This window comes from Tyto alba, unplaced genomic scaffold, assembly GCF_018691265.1.
Source record: "Tyto alba isolate M040663 unplaced genomic scaffold, T.alba_DEE_v4.0 Super-Scaffold_10, whole genome shotgun sequence".
Taxonomy (NCBI): Eukaryota; Metazoa; Chordata; class Aves; order Strigiformes; family Tytonidae; genus Tyto; species Tyto alba.
Window position 1 is genome coordinate 27,631,662 of NW_024881262.1, and position 22,768 is coordinate 27,654,429.

Sequence of the window (22,768 nt, forward strand, 5' to 3'; positions counted from 1 at the left end):
GTGAGTGACCCTGCCTTTGCTGGGAATACCGGAATGCTTCACTCCAGTACAGGAAATACAGTTAGGACAAGCAGAACTTCAGTTGTTCAGTATTTTATTAAAGAGGAAAATATACAGACCTCTCCCTGGCAGAGTGGAGTAAGGAGCCCGGGGCACGTCTCTTACAGCACGTCCACGCGGTGTTTGTGCAAAGAAAAGAAATCACGTTTCTGTGAGGAGCGTGTTTCTGACCTGGGGCGCGCGCTGGAGCACAGTGAGAAACCTGCCCCCGTGCTGGCTGCCGCAACGCGTTCCAGAACTCGCCCTGTCCCACGCCAGGCTGCTCCACCGACGTTTTGCGGGTACAACAGAAGGAAGAGGCAACTTAATTGTGCTTAAGACATCTGACCAAATCCCGGGTAGGAGACACTCACAGCTTGTGAATATTGCTAATTACTTACAGTTAAGAAAGAAATGTATCCTGACGCCAGTGACAGGAACCTGCGAGACCACAGGATCTTGGGTGCTAAGCCCCCCACGCCCGTCCCTGCGCCCGCAGCCGCCGGGAGGGAGAAGCCGCCTCGGGGGAGGACACGCAGGCAGGCCAGGCCCCGGAGCGAGCTTTTCCAGCTCTCCCCTTAGATTACAATTGAAAGATTAAATATGAATAAATGCTGTAGGTTTATACATAACGCTTCCTTCTACCTATGGAATGTGTCCAAATGGTCAAAAGACACTAAAATGGTTTTAGAAACCTTAGTTAACAAAGACAGACAACCCCACCCTTAAAAAAAAAAAAAAAAATGAATCCTATTTAGTTTTACTACAGCCTTCTTTTAAATGCCCTCAGAAAAACAGATTATTTTTAGGTGCCCTGTGAGAATGTATCTGTTCATGCAATGGCCCAAGTTCCTCGTTTAACAAGCATTGCACTTTTTAATGTAAGTCATCAAAACTATAAAACCTATTATTTTTGTCTGAAAGTGTTAGTCTAAAAAGTACAGTATTACTTTATAACCATTTATGGTAAACTCCTAGCACACGCGCATGTGCACATACACACACTGTTGCCTAAACGTTTTCTAAAGATACTGATTACAAAGTGTATAAAATTAGTAATACATTGTCAGGATACAGTGAGAGAGATGAGTCATCCTATAACACGGCTATAAGCTAGTATCAATCACTAAACTGTACACATTTATACAGCCTTATATTCACCGAAGACTTTTGGAACGTAAACAGCAAATACACAAAGAAATTCAGTAATGCTGTTGAAAACACAGTTATTACTGACTCCAACTGCTTCAAGCTGACTGAACTCTGAGAACGACGTTTTGTTTTGTCGAGCAGGGCTGAAACCAAACCGCCAGCGAGACAGCTCGCCCTTACCGGCCGTGTGAGGAACCCCCTGTTCAGATTCTGCTCTTGACCTGGGTGCAAAGGAGCCAAAGCTTCCTCTCTCTGCTCCAGTGACCTTCGGCTGTATTTTACCAAGCACACGCACCACCGAGCCCCTGGGCCACCTCCGTGCTCTCCCCGAGCTCTGCTGACACAGTGGTGTGGCTGAGAAACTTTTTGTTAAAATTTGTTATTCTTCAGGCAAAGGCGGGCCCTGAGGCCGTTTGGTCCTGAGTGCACGGGTCCGGCACCAGACGGCCCAGGAGGAAGCAGCAGGCAAAGCCGAGGGCGGATTTTGTGTGTTTGGAGGTAGTGGCTTCCTTCGCCCGGCATCTTACACCCCGGTCTGGCGTGGTCGTGGTCAGACGGCCGCGCTTCAGCTCTGCCCGCTCCCCCTCCTGCCGAGCCGCAATAAGCCAGCTCCCCCTTCCCCAGATCCACGGAGAAAAAAAAAGGGAGCAGCTGGATCCAGGCAGCCGATCCCCCTCAGGAGCTTTCCGAGCCTGGCCTAGCTCAGCAGATGCTCGGTGCATAGCCTGGAGAAAAGTCGGAGGCACTTTGTGCATTCTCTAGCCTGCCGCACCAACCCGCTGGAAGAGCCGTGCCGACACCCTTCGAAGAGACGCGCCGGCACTGGAGAAAAGGATGGACAACGCGCAAGGCCAGACAGAGACGGGAGGAGCCCCTCGTCGCCGCACCTCGCGGAGCTGTGCAAGGAAGAAAAAGGGCAACGTGGTTTCGCTGCTGGCAGGCGCGCTGCACCAGCTCACCCTCTGTGCTTTGAAGGCCTGTGGCAAACATCCCGACAGACGGAAACACCTAGAGTGGCCCGTCCGTGTTAGGAGAAGCAGTGTCTGATGTAACCCAGACCAAGAAAAGGGCCCCTTTCAGCTATAAAAGTCTTCAGATTTATCACTACCTTACGTGCAGACGTGGGAGAGCTGATCGGGGCGAGAACGTGTGAAAATTGCTCAGGCTGCTGCTAGTTCACCAGTATCTGAGTCTCGTGACCGCGCTCCCATGAGGAATCCGAAATATCGAGTGCGCTGGAAAAAAGGGATTGTCAGAAAAAACAGAAAATATAAATACTACAAAAGCAACATTACTGAGTGGGAACTGGCCTGATCTGATAGCAACTTGCCGGATCACACGGTGGTTTCTATAGTCTCAATCACTTCCATTTCGCACTGCGAGGGTGACAAGAGCGGGCATTCGTCCGGTTCCCAGCTGCTATCCGGGCTGTAATCTTCTTCTGAACTTAGCTCGGCCACCCCCTCCGTGTCCTCGTCACACGACTCCATGTAGTGAACCCCCACCGCGTTGATCCCGGAGTCCTCGGAGCTGGAAGGGGACGAGCAGTGATCTGGTTTGGGTGTATTGCTCTCTTTTGTGATTAAGGCATTGCGAACGGGGACTTCCTCGGGCTTTATCTTGTGGGGCACGGGGGGAGGCTGCCTCTGGACGTAGCACATCTTCCCGTTGATGCATTTCACGCGGTAATTGTCAATGAAGAGGTCTGCGATTGTGCAGAACTGCGGGGAGTCGGGGGGCAGAGGGGGCTGGAAGACCGGAGCGAACTTCAAAAAGTGTTCGGTGAGGGAAACGGAGATCTGGATGGTGTTTGCGGACTCCCGAGGGCGAACTGGGATTTCGGTGCTGGGAAGCTGCTCTACGGGCGTCATGGGCTGATAGACATATTTACCTGTGGGGAAAAGAGAAAAGCGGTATTTAAAGATCCTTCTGTTTAAGGCAGAAGCAGGCCGAGGCCGCGAGGCTCGCCCTTGCCCGTTAATAATAACCGACGGTTCCCCGCGGTCGGCAGCCGCTCTGTGTTCAGTAGCCTCGAGGTGTTTCGTCCTCGCCGGGCACGGCCTCTCCGACGCCCTGCAGGTCAGCACACCCGCCCGTGCCCCAGTGCCGCTCCTCAGGCACCCGCGGGCCGTCACTACCTCCAGAAAAATCACCTCCATAGCCAACAAGTGGGACAGACGGCAAGCCTGCCTCCACCCCTTTCTAAGGGAAAGGAAATAAACAATGCTCAGAGACTTTTTTTTTTTTTAATTTTTCACTGAGGAGAGCAGTTCTAGCTTACATCTTTGCTACAGTGATCTAAATTTTTATATTATTATTATAATTCCAAATTACAGTGCGCCTCTCTGCATGCATTTCCATGGTCTTTGTTTCTAGGGACTAAATCGTGTTTTTCTGTATTATAGAGGTTCATACAGAACTACAATTAGAATTTCAAGACGGAAAATAAGGGAATTCCCAAGCCATAGAAATGCTTTTGGCATCTTGATTATCTGGTTAAGTTGTAAGAAAATAGGATTATGTTGGTTATATAGAGCTGGACCAAGTGTGAACTGAAAATCTTTACTAAAAGAAATAAATAGAGGAGCAGAAAATCAGTACTTTGTTAGGAAAAACTGAGCAACCTGGGGGCTGTGCCTAAGACTGTAAAATGCTGCATTTTATTTGCACGAAGCCTCTGAAAGATTTAGGCCTCCCCAGGGGTTCCTACACCATGAAAGCACGAATTTCCAGAAGACTTGCAAGCAGCGGGGCTCTCCGAAGAGTTTTGATGCACAAGTTGCAAATCCTGCTTTGCAAAGGCAGAGAAAGTATCAAAGCACCGAAGGAAGGACTGTTTTGATGCCTGAAGCTCCCAAGGTGAGGAGCAGAAAGCCACCGAACCCTCCCTGCGGTAACGAACCCGGCTGCGCTGCCATGAGACCTGCCACACGTTTTTGTGTTTGCAGCTCAGAGGCAGGTGCAGCCCCTCTCCCCCAAATTCCCCGTTCCTTTGGGAAATCAGAGCGGCAATTGTGTTTCTGCTCAGGGAGGCTGAGCGTGGCCGGGGACGGCAGCAGGAGAGAAGGGCTTTCCTCTCCCCAAGGAAGGGCTCGCTCCCCCTGCCCTGCCTCTCTGCAGTAAAAAAACAAAACAAAAAACCATTCTCAGCCCCGGGATTCTTCCTGGGCGTGGGAATTGCTCTGCCCACAACCCGTTGCCAGCCGGCGTGGCAGCGGGTGCCCCAGCCAGCCGCCTGGGTGATGGGACGGGCTGGGAGATGGAGATCCCGACGCGCGGCCGCAGCAGCAGCCGCCGGGGTGTTCCCCTTCCCCGGCTCTGGCAGCCCAGGGGACCCCCCGGGCGCCGGGGAAGGCTCTTCCCTGCACGGGTGGTACCGGGAGGGGAACGGCTCGCGTGAAAGCCGGCCCCGCTCCTCTGCTGGGACTTCGACCCCCGTCCCCGATGGACGGGGGGAGCGTGGGGCTGAAGGAAGATCTCTGGGGAGCGTGGGGGAGGCACGGAGAGGCTCGGAGGAAGGAGCACCAGACGCTGAGGAGAAAAGCCCACTGGTGTTCGTGCCGTGGGGGGGGACAGCCAGGTGAGCCAGGCTGAGAGCAGCGAGACGGCGGCAGCGGGTGGGCAGGGGAAAGAACATTTTGTGAATAGATTTGACCAGGTCCCCTCCAATACCTCATCAAGCACTTTTTTTTCCTACAATCTGCGGAACGGTAATGGTTATCAGAGCCACTGGAAAAGCTCAGTGAAAATAAAACAAGCTTTTTCCCCTTCTGTTTGATTACGGCTGGATGGCAGAAAATACAAAACCATCCTCTCCCCTTGCCATCTTTTTAACATCCCGTGGTCTAGTTTCTAAACTAGCTGTGACTCAGAGGAATTAAGTGGCAGCATCAAGCAACTGGACACTTCAGCCACAGGCAGAGCAGAGTTCTCACTCCTCCGGTGCCCTCTGGAGCAGAGCACAGGAACTTTGGTTCTGGCACTCCCCAAGGGATGGGGTCTCTCGGGCATTTTCCTAATCTTGCTGGCACCTCCTCCCCGGGAAGCTCTCCGGGGCAGGTAGGCAGCCCTCGCCTCCACAACCCACCGTCCCAGCAGCAGCCCGTGGCTTCCTGCCATCCGCTGTTCTCCAGAAAACCAAAAAATCCAAAATTATTTGAAATTAGAGAGTACGATGTCTTGCAAAGCACCACCGACGACCGATTAGCCTGCCGCCGGTGGGAATAGTGTCTGATAAAATTCAGCTCACAGAAACTGAAACGCAGCCTCCCCTTGCCTGAAACCATGATCCTGTATTTATTCATATATTTGGAACGCTTCTGTGTGGGCTCCTATTCCATTCCATTGACAACCAATGATAAAAACAGATACTAGTGAAAAAAAATTTCTCAGCTCAGTTTTCTGCCAGCTCTATCTGAAGTGTCCAAGGAAGGCCTTGGTGACGATTTTAACAGGATCAAGAGAAAAAAAAAAAAAAAAAAAAAAAAAAAAAAAGTATCTGCACAACAGGACTATGTTTTTCCACTTAAAATAGCCACCATGTGCTGGCAGAAGGCTGGGGGACGCTGGGAGAAGCAAGCAAGGGATTGAAGCCAAGGAAGCTTACAGCATGGACATTGAGTGATTATTCTTTATCAGTCTGACTTCCCCCCCCTCACCTCCCCCTTCAAAAAGTGGCAGCAGGGGGAGATGAGGTGTTACCCGGGAGCTCAGCTGGTTGTTTTACCATTGCAGCAGCATGTGGTAATTCTCTGCGTGCTTCAAAACTGCCCTGCTGGCACTAATTTCAGGATAGAAGAAAACAGCGGCTATTCTGTTGACAGAGGATTTCAGATCCCCGTTTGTGTGACCTTACGGTGGCTGAAACTGTTTCCTCACGTTCCAAGGACAAGCTCTGCCAGGGTAAAGCAGGAATCGTCCAACAGAAAAAAGGGAATTTGCCACATTTCTTTAGAATTGGGGTACAAGTTTGTTAAGTTTCAGCTAGTTTTAGGGCTACGTGTGTTTTAGACAGATTAAACTTCTGATTTAAAACATGATCAGGTCCCTCTTTAAGGGATGCTGGTGCCACAGCTGGCACTGTCAGACTGGATCCCAGACAAAGCTGGGTTACAGCTCCTTCCCCTACATAATGCATGTAAATGCATCAGCCGTGATGCATCCTATGAAAATTAAATTTTAAAATAAAATACTTTTAAAATAAATTAAAAAATAACATCGCCCCCCACCCCTGCAGCTTGCCGGATAGGCAGGGATGTCTTTTCCACAGAGAATTATCCCAGAAGCACAAGCCCTCAAGTTCTCTTCTACTACGTCTTGGTCTGATCAAACTCCCACTGAAATAAACAGCAATATTTCTGCTGACTTTAAACAGCTGGCAAAAGTCTAGCATAAACCAGTATTTTGAGCACCTATTCTGATACATTCCTTTTAATACGCTAGCACGTAATTTATTGCCTATTTATTCCAACCGAGTCAGTAAGAAGAACTCTGCTGATGAACGCTCCTGTAAATTACAGTGTTTTGCACAAATACAGATGCCAGACTAGACGCTGCATCACAAGTTGTTGCCAGGGTCACCTGCCACCACTGCCTATGCAGAAGACGGTAATTCGGTGAAGGAAAAATACCGCCCGTGCCGAACCCATGTCCAAAAAAAAATCAAACTCCAAATTCTGTGAAAAGCAATTTGCTGCATTTGCAGAAGTTTGGGAAGCTCTCAAGCAGTGTAATAGCTGCTATGGAGAAGCGTCACCGTTCTGGCTCTGCAGTTCCACCACTGTGGCAAAAGGACTCAGAGGAAGGAAGAGCCTGTTCCTCTCCTGGGTGTTTAATAGGAAATGTGTGAAACTAGGCTCTGCCAAAATTATTTTCGTGACAACTCTCAGTTATTCATGACAGCCATATACTAACAGATGATACGACGAAATGTGAGACAATGAGAGACTCCAGAAGTTTGTAGGCTATGCTTAACCAGACACAGCCAAAAGCCTGCACCAGTACTTACTCTTCCCGCGGCCACACGCTCGCAAGCGTTACCCTCGCAAACGCTGCGCCGCTTCGTGTGATCCCAGTCGCAGACTGACACCAGGTTACGCACAACCAAAAAGGCCTGACTGGTTTTCCATGTCTCCGTTACTCAACTGACCTTTGTGAAACACTTAAAAAACAAAACCTGCAGAGAACGAGCCCTAAAGCCAACACCCAACTGCAAACCAACTATTCCAAACGTGTCCGAGGAGCTAAGTACAGGGCAGTGCTCATCTCCCTGCTCCTCTGCTCACAGAAATATCATTTTTATTGCCAGATCGGTTGGATGCTGTTCACCAAAGCCTTGGCTCCACATCGCCAGCGCCACCTCCCAGCAGGTTAAGGCAGGATCCAGCAGAGCAGTGAGCTCTGTCATGGCCTGCACATCTCGAGCAAACTCACGCAACTTGGAAAATTTTTTATCCCCAAAAGCAGATAGATACTTCCACATTTGATACATATATATATATATACATAAATATATAAATAAATATATATATATAAAGTCTGTTTGTGACATTGATTACCATAACTATGTGGTTGATTCATTGGAACCTGTATTGTAGTGTTTCCTGCTTACAAAAAAACCAAATACAAGCCTTTAGAAGCAAGCCACGAGGTCATTTCTTTCTGATTTTTTGCTAATTGAGCAGTCTGCATGCATCCTCACCAAACAGACACAGCAGCAATTTCCATGGCTAATATAAAATAACTTAACCATGAAATAAGCAGAGGTGCTGCTTAAACATTTTATTCTCCACTTCCCTTTGTCCCAGCATTCTAGTTTACCTCTGACACTCATTAACGTGCTTGGCGTATTAAAAAAAAAAAAAAAGAAGAAATCCATCTTTCAGCATTGAGGTTTCTCATAACAAGTTCTCAAGTTTTATCCTCTCAAAATCCTACCTTGAAGGATTTTTTTTTTTTCCTAGTAAATAGCAACATAAATTGCAGTTGGACTTCAGAAAATGGTAAAAGATAGCTGTGGATCTCCGTCAGCGATATGCACCACGTATATCTGTTTGCATGCAAGACATTTAGACATCTTTTAACTGAAACATTAAAGCTTTTTTCATATGTATTCTTCCCCCTGCAGCTGCTCGGACAAATATTTCTACACCCTCCAATCTGCCAGCTCATCTACTCTCTAAAAATCAGCAAGGTTAACACAGACCTGCTAACCACATGCAATGTAACGCACCCTGGCCCAGTTTAACCAGTGGAGCTTAGGAACCGCTCCGACGCGCCGGAGCTGGCTGAGCCTGGGGGGAAGCACCTCCCCGAGGTGTGCGGGTGGAGAACCAGCTCTGATCTCGAGGGAGAGTTCAGTGCCTCTGGCTGTGGGGTACGCTTTGGAGAGGCTGAAGCGGTGACCCCGACTGTAGGGCAAAGCACCCTGGGCTGACCTTCAGGCAGCTCCTTGTTCCCACCAAAGAAGGGTGAGCAAAGGGCACCTGCGGCCCCTTCCCATGGTTTAACAGCAGAGAGCTGCTCCTTCAATGCTGGCGACTTGTTCCTGCTTGAACCTGCACCTTTGTAACAGCACCAGCGGGCTTCTGTTGCAAAGTCAGCTGGGATTCTCACTCCAGCAGTGCAAGGCTCTCCTGTCACCACACAACGCTGCCAAATCAGGTTACATGGGAGGGAAATTGGTCCCACTATGAAGAACGTAAAAAGAAAACTTCTAATTAAATACCACACGACTTTGAACGAGTTAAGGCAAAGCAAGTATTCATAATGCATGTGTAACAGGAGACACATATTAGCTTGGAGGGATTCTGCATAATTCCAAGGAGTGTTCACTGCATGGCTGCTCTTCCACATCTCTCTGCGTGGGGAAACCTTGGAGATCTGCTTCTCAAGCACTGGCTGTCTTCATAGCAAGAGATGGAGAACGACCAAGCCTTCTTCCAGTGGGACTTGTTTCATATCTCCCCAGTGCGGCAGGAGAGACAAGTCTGTCTCTTCAGGAAGAGCTGACTGGATGCACACCCCTCTGACGTCTAAATGAAGTTGTCTTGCAGGTGATGACAGCTACAAGCTGGAGTAGAGTGTTGCTGCCTGGATTGGCACAGTAGCCCAAGGACAGTGTATAAACTGCCAAACACCCAGCTGGTTTTCCAAGATCCTGGGGCGGTGGGTGGCACAGGTGACAGACAGCTCTGCCATAACAGACTGGCCCGCGGTCGGGAGGGAGCTGGGTATCGTTTCACCACTCACAAAGCAGAAAGTCGGGGCAGACGGAGGGCGTTCCTGCTTTACAGGCTAAAGCAAAGCTTGCTGCCCACAATCCGGAGAGGTACATTGAAGGGCACCCAGCACCCTAAGCCTGCTTGAGGTACCCGCCACAGCTTTTTTCCTGAAGCGCTCAGCACAGTCGGAGGGTCACCTGAAAGGGTGATACTGCTCTGAGCACCGACACGGGGATGCTGCCTTCCAGCCCCACGGGCTGCAACTGCAGAGCGACTGCCTCCGGCCTTCTCCTCCCGTCTCTAGTAATATGCACAGCCTGGGACGACAAACCTTTGCAAACAAAGATTGGCCAAACCATAAATATTCACCAAGGACTGGAACAGCTTCAAATTACACTTTGCTGAGAGCACAGTAATCGCTTTTGCAGAGGGCCGAGAACAAATGGAAGGAGAAGCCCGGAGTACATTTGCAGATGGCACATGTGAAAAAAACCACCGCTAACCCAGTTTCCATTTCTTTGTATCATATGAAACAGCCATCATGTGGTATCTAGCAGAACACCATGGGCTGTGTCAGGAATGTAAGACATGGAGTAAGCCACCAGAGGAAAAGGAAAATATTTCAGGACACTGAGGCACTGTCAGATTTACAGTACAGGCTCAAGTAGAGTTGAACGGTGCCATTGGTGGTTATAATGAAGCATAACTAAAATGCTTGTCAACATTCAAGGAGCCTCACAGATAAAGGTATGCAACACCTTAATGCAAGGGATACTTTCGCCCTGCGCATCTTCCAAACAACTGAAAAAGCACTGAGATCGTTCAAACAGATTTCTAGTGCTGGGAATGCAAACAGAGCACGCAGCGCACTTCCAGTACTTCTGGCATAGCTAGAAGGCACAGTAAGGGACTGCAAGAGACCCCAAGGACACAGGGCAACCCTGAAAAGGGCCATCAGTCACCCCAGTGCCACCAGAAAAGAAAAAGAAGTCATGCAACAGGACCTTAGTGGTCTGGAAAGATGAGCAGGCTCTGACCTAACACAAGTGTATCGTTACTAACAGCACCTTCTCACAGGAGCACCTACTTCAGAGCACTAACAAATCCATCCTGCTCCCGACCTCATCCAAGCACGGGGGAGAACCAGTCTAGCAATGTTACTACAGTGGCTCCCCCAGCAGCGACTTTGTACAGTTGCCAATTCTCTTTTCATGTGAAGGAGAGGTGTTCCCTCTCTTTGCTATGTAGTGAGAGACAGCTGTGACAGCCCTTGACTTGATGAGCCATAAGCTTTTTACAGGAAACCAAGAAAGGATGGGGGGGGGGGGGGAAGAGTCAGAAAGTTTTTCTTCATTGAATTTGTCCTTTTGTCTTGATTTGTTTTACATACAAAAAGGATCATGATGGTACATGCTGTCAGCTGTCTAAACCTTTCAGGGTTTTCAGTGCATGTCCGCATTAGAGCAGGTAACTCTTAAATGGAAAAAGACCCCAGAACTTCCTTCTATCATCCCTGCTCTTTCCTCTCGTTGCTTATATGGATTTACCAGGCTTAAAGAAGAAACAACCCTGAAGGCTTGAGAAATGTTTCATGCAGCCATAAACCCTCTTAAAGGGGCCGTATTTGCTTACTAGGCACTGTAAGGGAACAGAGTATCAACACCCAAAAAAAGCCATGAACAATGCGCACCACACGTGCGCTCCGAAAGCAGCTCTTTCCTTTCAGCCCCCGTGACAAGTGCCACACTTACCACTAACCCCTAACTACTAACTAAGTAGAGGTGCTACTAACCCCAGCCCCGGCACAGCCCCACGCTGGGTTACAAGAACACGCGCACGCGGCCGCGCAGGGGTGGAAAGCGCGGCAGACAGGCTCAGTTACCCCCACGAGCGCAGGTTACCATTGGCACAGCAGCTGAGCGCTGCCCATCACAGCCCAAGCTCTGAACCCAGGGATATTTGCCTTCCAACATCCCTCTAACAAAGCCACCCCCGAAGGGGAGAACAGTCACTCGCTGCACATTTCCCTGAAAAACTTTATCCCCCAAGTTATGCTAGATATTTTTTTAAATTCAGTAGAGAAAAATAGCAAAAAATGGCTCAGTGCTAAATATTTATTCTACAAAACCAGCCCTGTGCACCATCTGCTCAAGCTGCAGCATCCCATCATTTTCATGCAGACAGTCAGCGTGCTGATATGGTAACAAAGAAGACTAAGCACAGATCAGTGTCAGAAGCTACCTAGAAAACGAAGGCATTTCCTGGTATAGAGAAATCACAGTCACTAGAGAGACAAGTTACGGTCTTTCTCCAGGTGCATAGTACCTGCTGCAGGAGGGCACCCATGAGCCTTTATACACAGTGGGAATGCTTTCCTGGGAATTCTCAAATAAGCAGAACAGCTTCTTGAAGGGAAAGTCCTCTCCGAAGGATGGTACCATGCAAGAAAGACCGGCACTCTGCACCCACAGGAAGCAGCCCGGACGGACAGCTGAGGCAGGAGGTTGGTTTTTGTAGCTTGGAACAGATACACTTTTATGGCTACAGCCTGTTTTCCTGGTGGGCTGACAGGAGAAACAATGGCATATGTGATGTGCTGTACCTGTGCTGCTCCCTTCCTCTTGTCAGGGTACAGGGTCTCCTGCTGACAAGTCATCTGTGCAGTGGCCTTGCCAAAGCACCAGCCTTCTGGGCTTGACAAACACCACATTCTTCAACTTCATTGCTGGGAACAGTGTCCTTACTATCAATACAAGGCATTCTTTTAACCCCTGTTCTATTGCTTCTTCTGGTGCCTATCTACACACGTTTCCATTTATACTTCATTCCAACTGATCTTTGTATTTCTATTACAAGCCTCTATCGAACCCATTCCTGGAGAAATTAAAGGAGTACTCTCCCTGCTTACGCCCAGAATACGTCACCAGGCGGAGCTGATGTGTGCAAGTATGGGTGCCAGCCCTTCCCTCGGAGGGGTGTGGGATCCAGCAATGCTCTGCATGAAAAAAATAAAAGACCAAGTTCCCCCTCGGAGGCGGAGGAGGCAGGCCATCACGTCACACAGTGCCACTGCGGGCAAAGAGCTCAGAGCAGCTGGACACCGCAGGTGGGAGCAAACTCCCCACTTGCTGCTGTGGCAGGGTAAGCGAACGCTGGCAGAGCGGTGAAAGCATCGCCCTCAGTTTCATGCCAAGAGGGCCAAGATCCCTCAGCACCAGCTGGGAAAGGCTGAGATCCAGTAGCAGAGGGTAGGATAAACAAAGAAAAAGGTGAGTGTCTCCTTTTGCCTGCCCTGCCCATGGACAGGCTGGCCCTGGCGGTCTGCAGGAGATCTGACACAGCTGATGGTGTCGGAGCCTTTCACCTGGGACAAGGGGCACTTGTGAGTGAGTGCAAACACCTGGAATGTGGCTCAGGCTGAGCAAAGCACTGAAATCCAAACAACTCAGGCAGCCGCGCAGCACCCTGCCTGAAAGGGCTGCAGGCGTGCTCCGGCACCCCGCGTCAAGCGGCGAGGGGGACGATGGCAGAGCATGGGCAGGGAAAATGTCTCAGGGCGGGGTGCAAGCACACAAGGAAAACAAGCAGTTTTGAGAGCACACGTGTGGGCTGTCAAGCTCCACAGCCACCAGTGAGAACAAGAATACAAATGCATGACTCTTGTTGAGACTGTTTTACAACATACGTTATATATAAATTCCAACTGTTACGTTGGCTAAATTAAAGTATGGGTATATATTAAAAACAAGGCCCAGCTGCCAAGCAATCAGATTTTACTTTCCCACTAGGTTTCTGACTTCCATCTATGTGAATATACTGAACTATTGGCAAAAACATCTCTAAATTGCATCAACTGCACTTCGTGAATTCTGTGATCAGTCACTACATAAAAATTGATTAGTGGAAGAATGAAAGCCATTATGAAAACATACCCTGCATCTTGTGGACAGATAAATTCACGAAGGTACTGGAATCAAAACCAAACCGCACTAAGACAGGGTCACTTTATATGCACAGAGAGAGAGAGATCTATAGATGCATATGTATACACACTACCTGGAATCCAATCTACTGCCAACCAGCTTTTTACATTAGTATAAGCTTGTGCCATCCATCAACAGCTAAGCCCACACTGTCACAGCTATCGTTCTGGAACATCTTACAATGTTTGTGAGTAAAGAATTTTGCTTTTTGTCCCCTACAGAAACAAAAATTTCTGGTATAGCCTTACCAACATGCAGAACTAAGTTACCAAGGCTGGAAGTGAGTCATGAAGCGTAGGGCAGCGTTGATTAAATTTGAGAGCCATTACATAAAAACACCCTAAGATACCATTCTCTGCGCTTGCATCCACATGAGCAGCCACAAAACAAATTCTTGATGAGCACACAGGTGCTGCCAGGAAATCTGAGGTCCTGTGCCAAGTACCTGAGAGCCCCCTTCAGTGCTTCCAGAAAACCTGAGCACACGCACAGTCAGCTCTGCAGGCCTGCAGGATGGAAGCCATGAAGATGACAATTGCGTGACTCGGTTTGTCTCATAGGGCAGTGCAGGGGTACGACCATGGGCTGCAGTTTAAGACGCACGAAACGTCCATCAACAGCCACAAGAATAAGGATAACGCGTCCGAAGGCACTGCTGTCGTACACGTTTGCAGTTAGGCGCTTGGAGTAAGCACGCTTGCAGATTCAAGCCGGCAAACAGATTTCCTCACCTGCAGAGCCCAGGAAGGAAGCCACACACTTGCCACAGGCACTGTACCGCAGTACAAATTTCATCTTTGAGCTGTTACTCTGCAGCGAGGAGAGTGCCTGGAGCCTTTTGCTGGAATGAAGACCTCTGAGCAGACGCAGAGGCTCAGCCTTCACCATGAAGCTGTTTAGAATGTCCTGAATTCACAGACAAGCACACCAGCTGACAGGATGCAACATTAATTAACTTTTCCTTTGGAAGTACTTGCTTCCAGTAGGAAACATCTACAGCCTTCATTTCAGGCTAGCCCTGAGCAGGCTTCATGAAAACAGCGCATTAACCCTTTGAGCAGCTACAGAGGAGAGGTGTCAATTTATCTGCAACCGTGAGAGGCTCTTACCGGCAGAGCACTGAGTTTTGGGCAAGCAGACACCATTCTTTGTGAATCATGCTCCTCGGATGGACAGACAGATTAGGAAACACAGCCTCATAGTCACACATGACAAACGAGTTTCTCGCTGGCAGAAAGCATTTTGGTATGCAAGGGGCCTTTTTCTCAGGGCTTTTGGAAGAAAAAGCACAGTGATTTCTATTCAATCCTGGATGAGGCGTAGAAGAGTTAGTCCTACAGGATGTACTTACATCAAGTAACTTGAATTCAGAGATTTTCCCGTGGTCTATTCCTGTTAAGTGGTATCAGGGGTTTTGTTAATAACAATAATAGAACATGCGTGTCTCTAAACATAACTGCATTATAGTAAGGATTTCAAAGTAAATGCCAGCAGGTTCTTTCAAAGGCACTCCTGTCCCACAGGGCACGATGAATCTACACACGTGGGTTCTCTTTCTGAGAGACTGCTTCAATAGCAATTCATACTGTGATTTGCAGATTATAACTAAAACCAGAGCAACAAAATGCAATCCAGGTCCAGACTGGTGCACCCATCAAAACTAGTGGATAAGTGTTTTCCCTTAGAGTAACACTTCAGAATATATTAAGCTGACATTCTTTCCTTCATCGTCTACAGCTTAGTGAAATGAAGCTAGAATATCATAGCTCTTCAAAATACAGGTGAAGAGAAGATCTTGCACAGCCACAGGCAGCAAATCCTCATTAAAAGTCTTTTCCCATTACAAGATGAAAAATCTGCCTCTCTGCAGCTCTTGCCTGCTGCTCGGCATAATGCCTTGCTTGTGCACAAACATTTTGTCCAGATACATGGACTTAAACTGAATGGATGGTCAGATCCTTTTCGCAGCAAAAGCCAATGAAAAATGCCTATTTCTCCTAGGATTTGCAATCATCCTCCCACCAAGACAAGCCGTGTTGTCAGAGATCGCTCAGCCCCAGAGTTCCTAGCCTCACTGCTCCTTTCCTGTTTAGACAGCTTTCCACAAAGAAAAACATATGAGCTACTCCAAATATTCAGTCTCAGAATTTACAACGTAAGCACGTTACAACTCCCTTTTCATCTTTATCCGACGACTCAATCATCAGGATGTAGCTTTGCCCTGTGGAACAGCACTGCTGGAAATTCAAGTTGCCATCACTAGTGCCAGGCTGGCTACTTCCAGTAAGCTCCAGTCTACATCACCTTTCGCAGACAGGGGTACACTGGTACACTGCTGTCCTTTTGCTTTCTCCTGGATGTAGCAGAGTTCCATAGCCACCAAAAACAACACAAAGAAAACCCACCAGAACAAAATCAAGGCTTTTGGAGATCAACAATGTATGCGATGCTGCAGAGCACCCTGGGGCTTATTTTAGGATCCCCTCCAGGGCTGTAGCTGTTTCTCTAACATGGAGGGATCAACAGAAGCTGGCTGGCAGGCAGACACAACTCCCCTGCAGACCCCCAAGCTCTGTCACAGCGCGCTTGAATACCTTCAATGACCATTTTAGCTCACTTACCAGTGGTCTGTTACAGGAAGGAAAGGCTGCCTTGCCGATTCCTCGCTTTACAGTTCCCACAGGCAGACTGGGGTCTGAGCAATTACACAGGCTTCAAAGATCGTCAGAGCCCCCGCTGATGGCTACTGTCACTCCAGAGGTGGGAGAGACACCACGGAAACGCTACCTGTGTGCACAGGGCTACTTATATGATGCATACATCACTGTGTAGCAGGGGAAAATAGCAGCACCCGGCATGTGGGGCCAGGGTATGCACACTGCCGGCGGATGGGTAGGAGATACGGTGTGACACCTCTGGAAGAGGCATAACCAAGGCTGGCCTCGACAGAGAGCTTTCACCAGTTTTGTGGGACAGAAAATGAATGTTTTTATTTAAAAACGTAATAAAATAAAACCACTGGTATTTCAAGTAGAGAAGAACGTAAGAAACAGGTATCTGCTCAGAGTACCCACGGGTGCAGTGACTGTACTGATTTGCTTCATTCCCTGGCAGCAGCTGCGGGAGGTGGATAACGGCCTCTCACCACCCAAGCACACAGCAGCGGCCGACCGCAGACCCGAAACGACAACTGGCTGGCCCAGCTCTGAGGGACCGGCAGACGCCCGTAAAACAGGCACGAGGAAACGATGGAGCTTGCTCTGAGAGCGAAGGGAAACCCTGGTCTCGCTGTTCAGCAGGCAGATGAACAAGAAATGTAAATATACTCTGATTCTGCATCCTCAGAACACATACTGGCACGGCCAAAAATCAGAGAAGTCCTTGTCCCCAAAACCATTCAGAAAACACATGCCCTTCGTGTTGTGCCACCCATTGTGTAAACCCATTTTCTCCTCTTGGCCAAGGAATGACAGATTCTTGGGTTTCTTGCCAAGCCTGCCTGTCCTCATGCAGAAACTGCCAGGTCTAGATCTAAACTCAGGGTGTAACAGCCCCACAATTACACGATGCACACCAGGGAGCAGGAAGCTATTTCAAGGCACACCTGCAAGTGTTATACACCACTTAGCAAAACACAAGGGCGGGGGACCATTTGTATTTTTTAAAACCTATACTGCCACCACAATCCCTTTACATGTCTGAGCTTAGCAACTGTTTTCCCTTTCCGACTACCCAAAGGAGACCTCACAGGTTTCACCCGTGCTTGGTTTGTTTTCTTGTAAACAGTCCAAACAGCTGAATCTTGCAGAAGTGGCGGAACTGAAATTTATTTGCTGCATTTATTTTTCAATATAAGATATGCAAGAGGCTTTAAATAACTAAAAGCCTGCTTTTTTGATGCTGAACCGGGGGGGGGGGGCGGGGGGGGAAGAAAATCACAGAAAGGCTAATACAAGGTAGCACAATTGCTATCTATTGATACAACTGCTGTGAAACAAGTATTGTGGAATCATTATTCTTAATGTATTGCTGGTAACTGCAACATAACATACTGAGGGTTTTGCAAGGTGTTTAACGTAATGCAAGATATTCAGATTTTAAAATTAACACAGTTGCAACAGAATACCCTATTTTTGCATTGGCCAGGGATGAAGCCAATCTTATAGTTGTATCAAGTGTGATGCTTTTTCTCTGGCAAGCTACTTCTTCAGAAGTAAAATTAGCAAAACACAGTCAAAGTCCTGCTGTCAGGACAGATGTAACTCCAAGGAACTGATCCCTCCTGACAGAAGCTGGTGCCACCACACAGCCAGCAGCCTCGCAGACAGCATCAGTGCAAATGAGAGCCGCAGCAGAAATCCAGAGGTGAGGAAAAAAGGCAGGCACCTTGCTGCAGACCTACCCGCCTCTGGTGCATGTCTTCTCTGACTTGGGAAAAAGTAGATCTGAGTAATTCAAAGCTCTCAACGTGCATCTAATAAGCAAAACCCCACAAGTCTGTCGGAAGGGAAGGGAGGAAGGTGAACAGGGGACTGTCACCCTGGCAAGGGGAACGCACGCAGGTATAGACTGAAAGGGCACAGTGAACGCAAGAGAAATGCGTAACGGGACAAACATAAGGGCCGAAGTCAAAACACCTCTCAGGCCAACATCTTCTTCCCTGCAGGGAAGAGGCCTCCGAAGGCCTGAGCCCTCACCCCAGTTCCACGCGGAGACAGGAGTCGGTAGGCACGCCGATGTCCAGCAGCACACAGCGGGGAAAGGGTCTTGTAGACATCTCCTGCAGCAGGATATGAGCTGCTGCCTGCCGCCTTGGACCCCCGATGCCCAGAGCCAGGCGTCTCCAGTGCCGCCCCACGCACCCTGCCAGCTCTCCCATCTGCAGCCTCCCCAAGCCCACCAGTGCCGCATACTTTGCACGTGCCTGCTTACAGAGATAACAGTTGGGTTCAGAGCTCCCCAGGCACAGGGGCACATCAGAGAACCACCTCCCATCTCACAGGGAAATCTGATCCTCAACCAAGCCCGAAACAGACTGAAGACGACCCAAAATAAACTCCCATGCTTAGACACAGAAGTCATACAAATATCCGCAGCACTTGAGGTTCTCGGCGCTGTTTGGATACACTAAACAGTCCCTGTGATCTCGCCTGCCAGCGAGATTATTGCCATTTTATGGACAGAGAAACATTGGAGGTAAAGAGAGCATTTAAAGTACTGCTCACTTCAGAGCGTGCCAACAAAAATGGCTTTAGGGAATTCAGACTAGGTTCTTTCTCAATTATTTCTTCCATAGCCAAGTGGCTCTGCAATGCTAAATTGCTTCTGCCACTGAAGTAAGCAGATGTGATCCCAAATACATGTGAGGAGACAGCCTACTCATGGTAGCAGTGGTGAGTTTTTGTAATTTTTCAGTGTAAGTGCACTTTAACTGAGTTGACATTCTCCAGGACCTTGGACACTGATGGAAAATAATACTTCAAAGGCCATTTTAATTGATGTAGAGCTTCCTGTACCCCAATACAGCTCTTACAAATCACAGAAAACCACTTTCAAGAACCCTCGGAGGATTTCCAAGTCAGTATTACAGCGCTGCGTTTATGGAAGATAACTCCCAACACTGTTTAATTACATCTCTGACCTCTATACGGTTTTCCATTATAGGCCTCATTCTTACTGCCTTTTAAGTCCAACTCAACTCATTCCGCAGGAGCAGGATACAAAGAAATCCTTAGCTCTGAAATTTGCATGAGGAAATAAGGGGGCAAGAAGGGAGCGCACTTCCTCATGGATTTCAGAAGATTAAACAAGAAAATGAGCTATGTGACTTCGTTCATTTAAAATTACAGCTTCATGGGGCAAATGTATCTCAAATTTTCCTTAGCCGTAAAGGAGGAATTAAGAAGGAAGTCTGTACTTCTTGCAAAAGATATAATTATTTTTAAATCTTACGATTGCCACTGGGAAGCTAAGGGTTGGATGGGATCTCAAGTGGTCCTTCCAAGAGGGAATCAGCTCCTTGTAACTCCTAGGAGACACCAGTCTAAGCCTTCCTTAAAGGCCTTCAAGGACCATGATTCCTCACCTCCCTAAGTACTCTGTTCTCTTGCTTTATTTCTCTTCCTAGTTAAAATGTTTTCTAATATCCAGCCTTAAACTTTCCTTGCCACAGGTGATAACTGGTTATCTTTCAAGTCTGCACAGGGAAGGACTAAGAAAACAGCTTTCTTTGCAAGGCTACCTTTACACTTTGCAAAGCGCATCTCCCCTTCCTCCACCGACCTTCTACAGCCCAAGCAACCCCTTTGCTTTTGCAACCCCTTGTAAATCATATTTTCTAAGCTGATCATTGTGATCTCCTATGGAACCTCCTCAACCCTCCTACAGCTTTTTAAAGTGGAATGTTCAAAACTAAGCCCATCAGCATGGTTTCATCATTACTGAGCTGAAGAGACTAATTAAATTGCATGCTTGCAATGCTCTTGTTAATGCGTCCCCAAGTGAAGGCTCGGGTTCTGGTTTTGGATTTTGTACCACAAAGGCCTCCTGCTGCTGACACACACGCAGTTTGTGATCCATCTTAATCCCCAGATCCTTCTCCACAATGTCACTTCTCCAAGTGTTCCCAGCTCCACATTTGACGTCCTCTTCCCAGGACAATCCCCAACCGATTTCAGGTAACATCTCTGGTTTATAAACACCTTTTTGAGCTCCGATCCTGTACTTCAGAGTGCTTATAAGCTCATCAGTCTCAATGGCAACCCCAAATAACTGAGACCAGAGAAATTCTGTAAAAGATTGTAACTGGGTCATAACTTGAGGGCCTTTCGATGAAATACCAATGAGATATCCCTATCCCTGTGCAGCAGGCAACGACGGCAACCTTCTCACGTAGCCAGTTGTGCCACCACACAGTACTCATTTCAGGGCACAGACAGAACCCCCCCCATTGTTCTGAACTGATTTCAAATGAACCCCAAATCAAGGTGAGATTCCTAGCATGCGTATTTAATTCAAATAGAAGCTCTCATCCAAATAAAAGGTGGCTTTTTAGGCAGGCTCTTTTCCACATTAAGCAAAATGTGCAAAAAGCGCGAGGGGGAATCCATGTAGGAGATTAAATTACAAGGAGAGATGGTGACAGGCTCAAAAGGAGAACGGGACGTCAGGAGTCAAGGGGCATCTTCAGCAGCACCACGCAACCCTCACCTAAGGATCCAACCTTAACCCTGACCATCCATGCTTTAAGATCTCCAAAACTCAACACGACACAAGTACACAGCTCCACCACCGTTTCCTGACCTCACACCGACACGCTGTCTGAAAAGCCTGCTCTTGGAGGCTCTACGTGATTAATTACTCATCAAACTATGTTTGGACATCCACAGTTCAATCCCAGCCTCCATGATTATACACATCGGTCCCTCGAGTAGTGATATTAAAGTCGCCGGGTGCCTTTTCAACAGAGTTCCCTCAACACCGGGTTTTGAAAGAGTGACTATGTGCTCTGTGTATCCTGAAGCAGTCACTTCGCTACTCGAAAAAAAAAAAAAACAAACCGTTAAGCGGCGAGGAAATGGTCAGAACGGAGAACGGCGAACGAGAACCGGCGGGAAGGGCAGGCGAACGCGGCGTGCGAAGGCTCCCGCGCCGCCGGGCTCTGAGGGCTCTGTGGGCGCCGGGCCCTGAGGCAACTCCCCCCCACACCCCACACCCCACACCCCACACCCCCCCCCGAGCGCCGCCGCTGCCCGGCCCGGCCACCCCCTCCCCGAAGTTCGGGGTCCCACCTCAGCGGGCCCGGCCCCGGGGGGGACCGTTGGGGGCCCGCGCGCTCGCTCGCTCGCTCACTCACAGTGGCACCATCCCAGGTGGCAGCACCAGTGGAGGCGGAAGCAGCGGCCGTGGCTGTGGGTGGCGCAGAGCGAGAGCCCGTCGCAGGGCTGGAAGTCGGGTCTGCCCGCGCAGCTGCGGGCCAGCGCCTGAGCCTCGTCCAGCTTCTCGCTCTTCGCCGCCGCCCCGCTCATGGCGCCGCCGCTCCGCCCGCAGCCCCCGCGCCGCAGCGGCCAGGCGGAGGAGGAGGAGGTGGTGGCGAAGGAGGAGGAGGAGGAGGAGAAGGAGGAGGAGGAAGAGAAGGCGCCGAGCCGCAGCGGGGACCGCCCGCCCGCCCAGCGCCGCGGGGGGCAGCGCCGCGGGCAGGGCCCGGCCGCCCGCCCCGCCCCGCCCCGCCCCGGGCCCCGGCGGCCGCCCGCCCGCAGCCCGGGCGGGGGGTGCGCAGCGCCGGGGAGCCGAGGGCGGAGGAGCTGCGGGAGCGATGGCGGCCCGAGGCCGGGGTGGGCTGGGCAGGGGTCGCGTCGCCCACCCCGCCGGGCTGGGCGTTCCAGGGCACCTGCTGCAAATTTCTGACTCGTTTTCGAAGGCGGCTTTGTAGCGGCGGGAGCACACGTGAGCGAGCAGCCGGCGGTCCCGGCTCAGCCAGCCGGGCTCCCCGCAGGGGGGAGCGGTGCCAGCGGTGCCGGGCACCCCCGCGCCAGCCAGCTCCCCCCAGCACCCCCCCTCGCACCCCAGCCACCACAGGGCGTGCGGGGCTCCTCTCCGGAGCCCGCCGGGCTCGTTAAGACGGGATCCAGGCACCCTTTGCATCCAGACAGCAGCCTCCCGGGAGCGTGAGGAGGAGGCGAGCAGGCTCGATTTGGGGCGCTCGCTCCAAAGTGCGCGGCTTTTGGCTGTTTCGTGAGACAGGTGGGCACAGATCGCCCCTGCAGTGCCAGGGGCAACGGAGCAGGGGACTGAGCTGCTTGCACACATGGCCTGTGGCTCAGGCAGGTCTTGTGTTTTATTCCTCATGCTACTTGTTCTCAGGTCATCTAATACGGAAAACCATTTCTTTCTAAGCATGCATTGATTTTTAAAAGACTGATAAACTTTGTCTTCCATTTTGTAAAACAATCGGTAGATATAATTTGGGTTAATAATGATATGGAAGTGTCTTGTTATTTTCCAACAATCATATATTTAGGCCAAAATTAAAGTTTGGATTTATCTTGAGCAGTGGCTACGTTATTTGGTTTTCCAAGTGGTGGGCTTGTCTCCTTGCCATGTTTGAAAGTAAACTGTGTTTTTATTGCCGCTCTGCTCAGTACTAAGAGAGTTGAAGTCAGCTTTCTGTTAAAACAGAAATCAAACCAGTCATTTTCGTAGTCACTTATCTTTGTACAACACCCAATAGCTGGTTGTCAGAAGTAGTCAAAACATACCGATTTTACTGTGTTCTCCAGAATATTCCCAGACAGTTCCTTTGGGGGCCTGTCCTTGGGATGGGTCCCAGAGGTGTCCCCATGCTGTGCACCCTCCCGAAGATGCACTGACAGA

General features: G+C 49.5%; 1 protein-coding gene across 1 annotated transcript; it reads right to left on the reverse strand.

Moving 5' to 3' along the window:
* Nucleotides 1-77: 77 nt before the first annotated feature.
* Nucleotides 78-21,577, reverse strand: CUNH3orf70 (chromosome unknown C3orf70 homolog). Its single transcript, XM_042794115.1, has 2 exons — nt 21,252-21,577; nt 78-3,082 (listed from the first exon to the last, which is right to left on the reverse strand). Exons 1-2 carry the CDS (start codon nt 21,421-21,423, stop codon nt 2,526-2,528), a joined length of 729 nt encoding a protein of 242 aa, XP_042650049.1. The 5' UTR covers nt 21,424-21,577; the 3' UTR covers nt 78-2,525.
* Nucleotides 21,578-22,768: the final 1,191 nt, after the last annotated feature.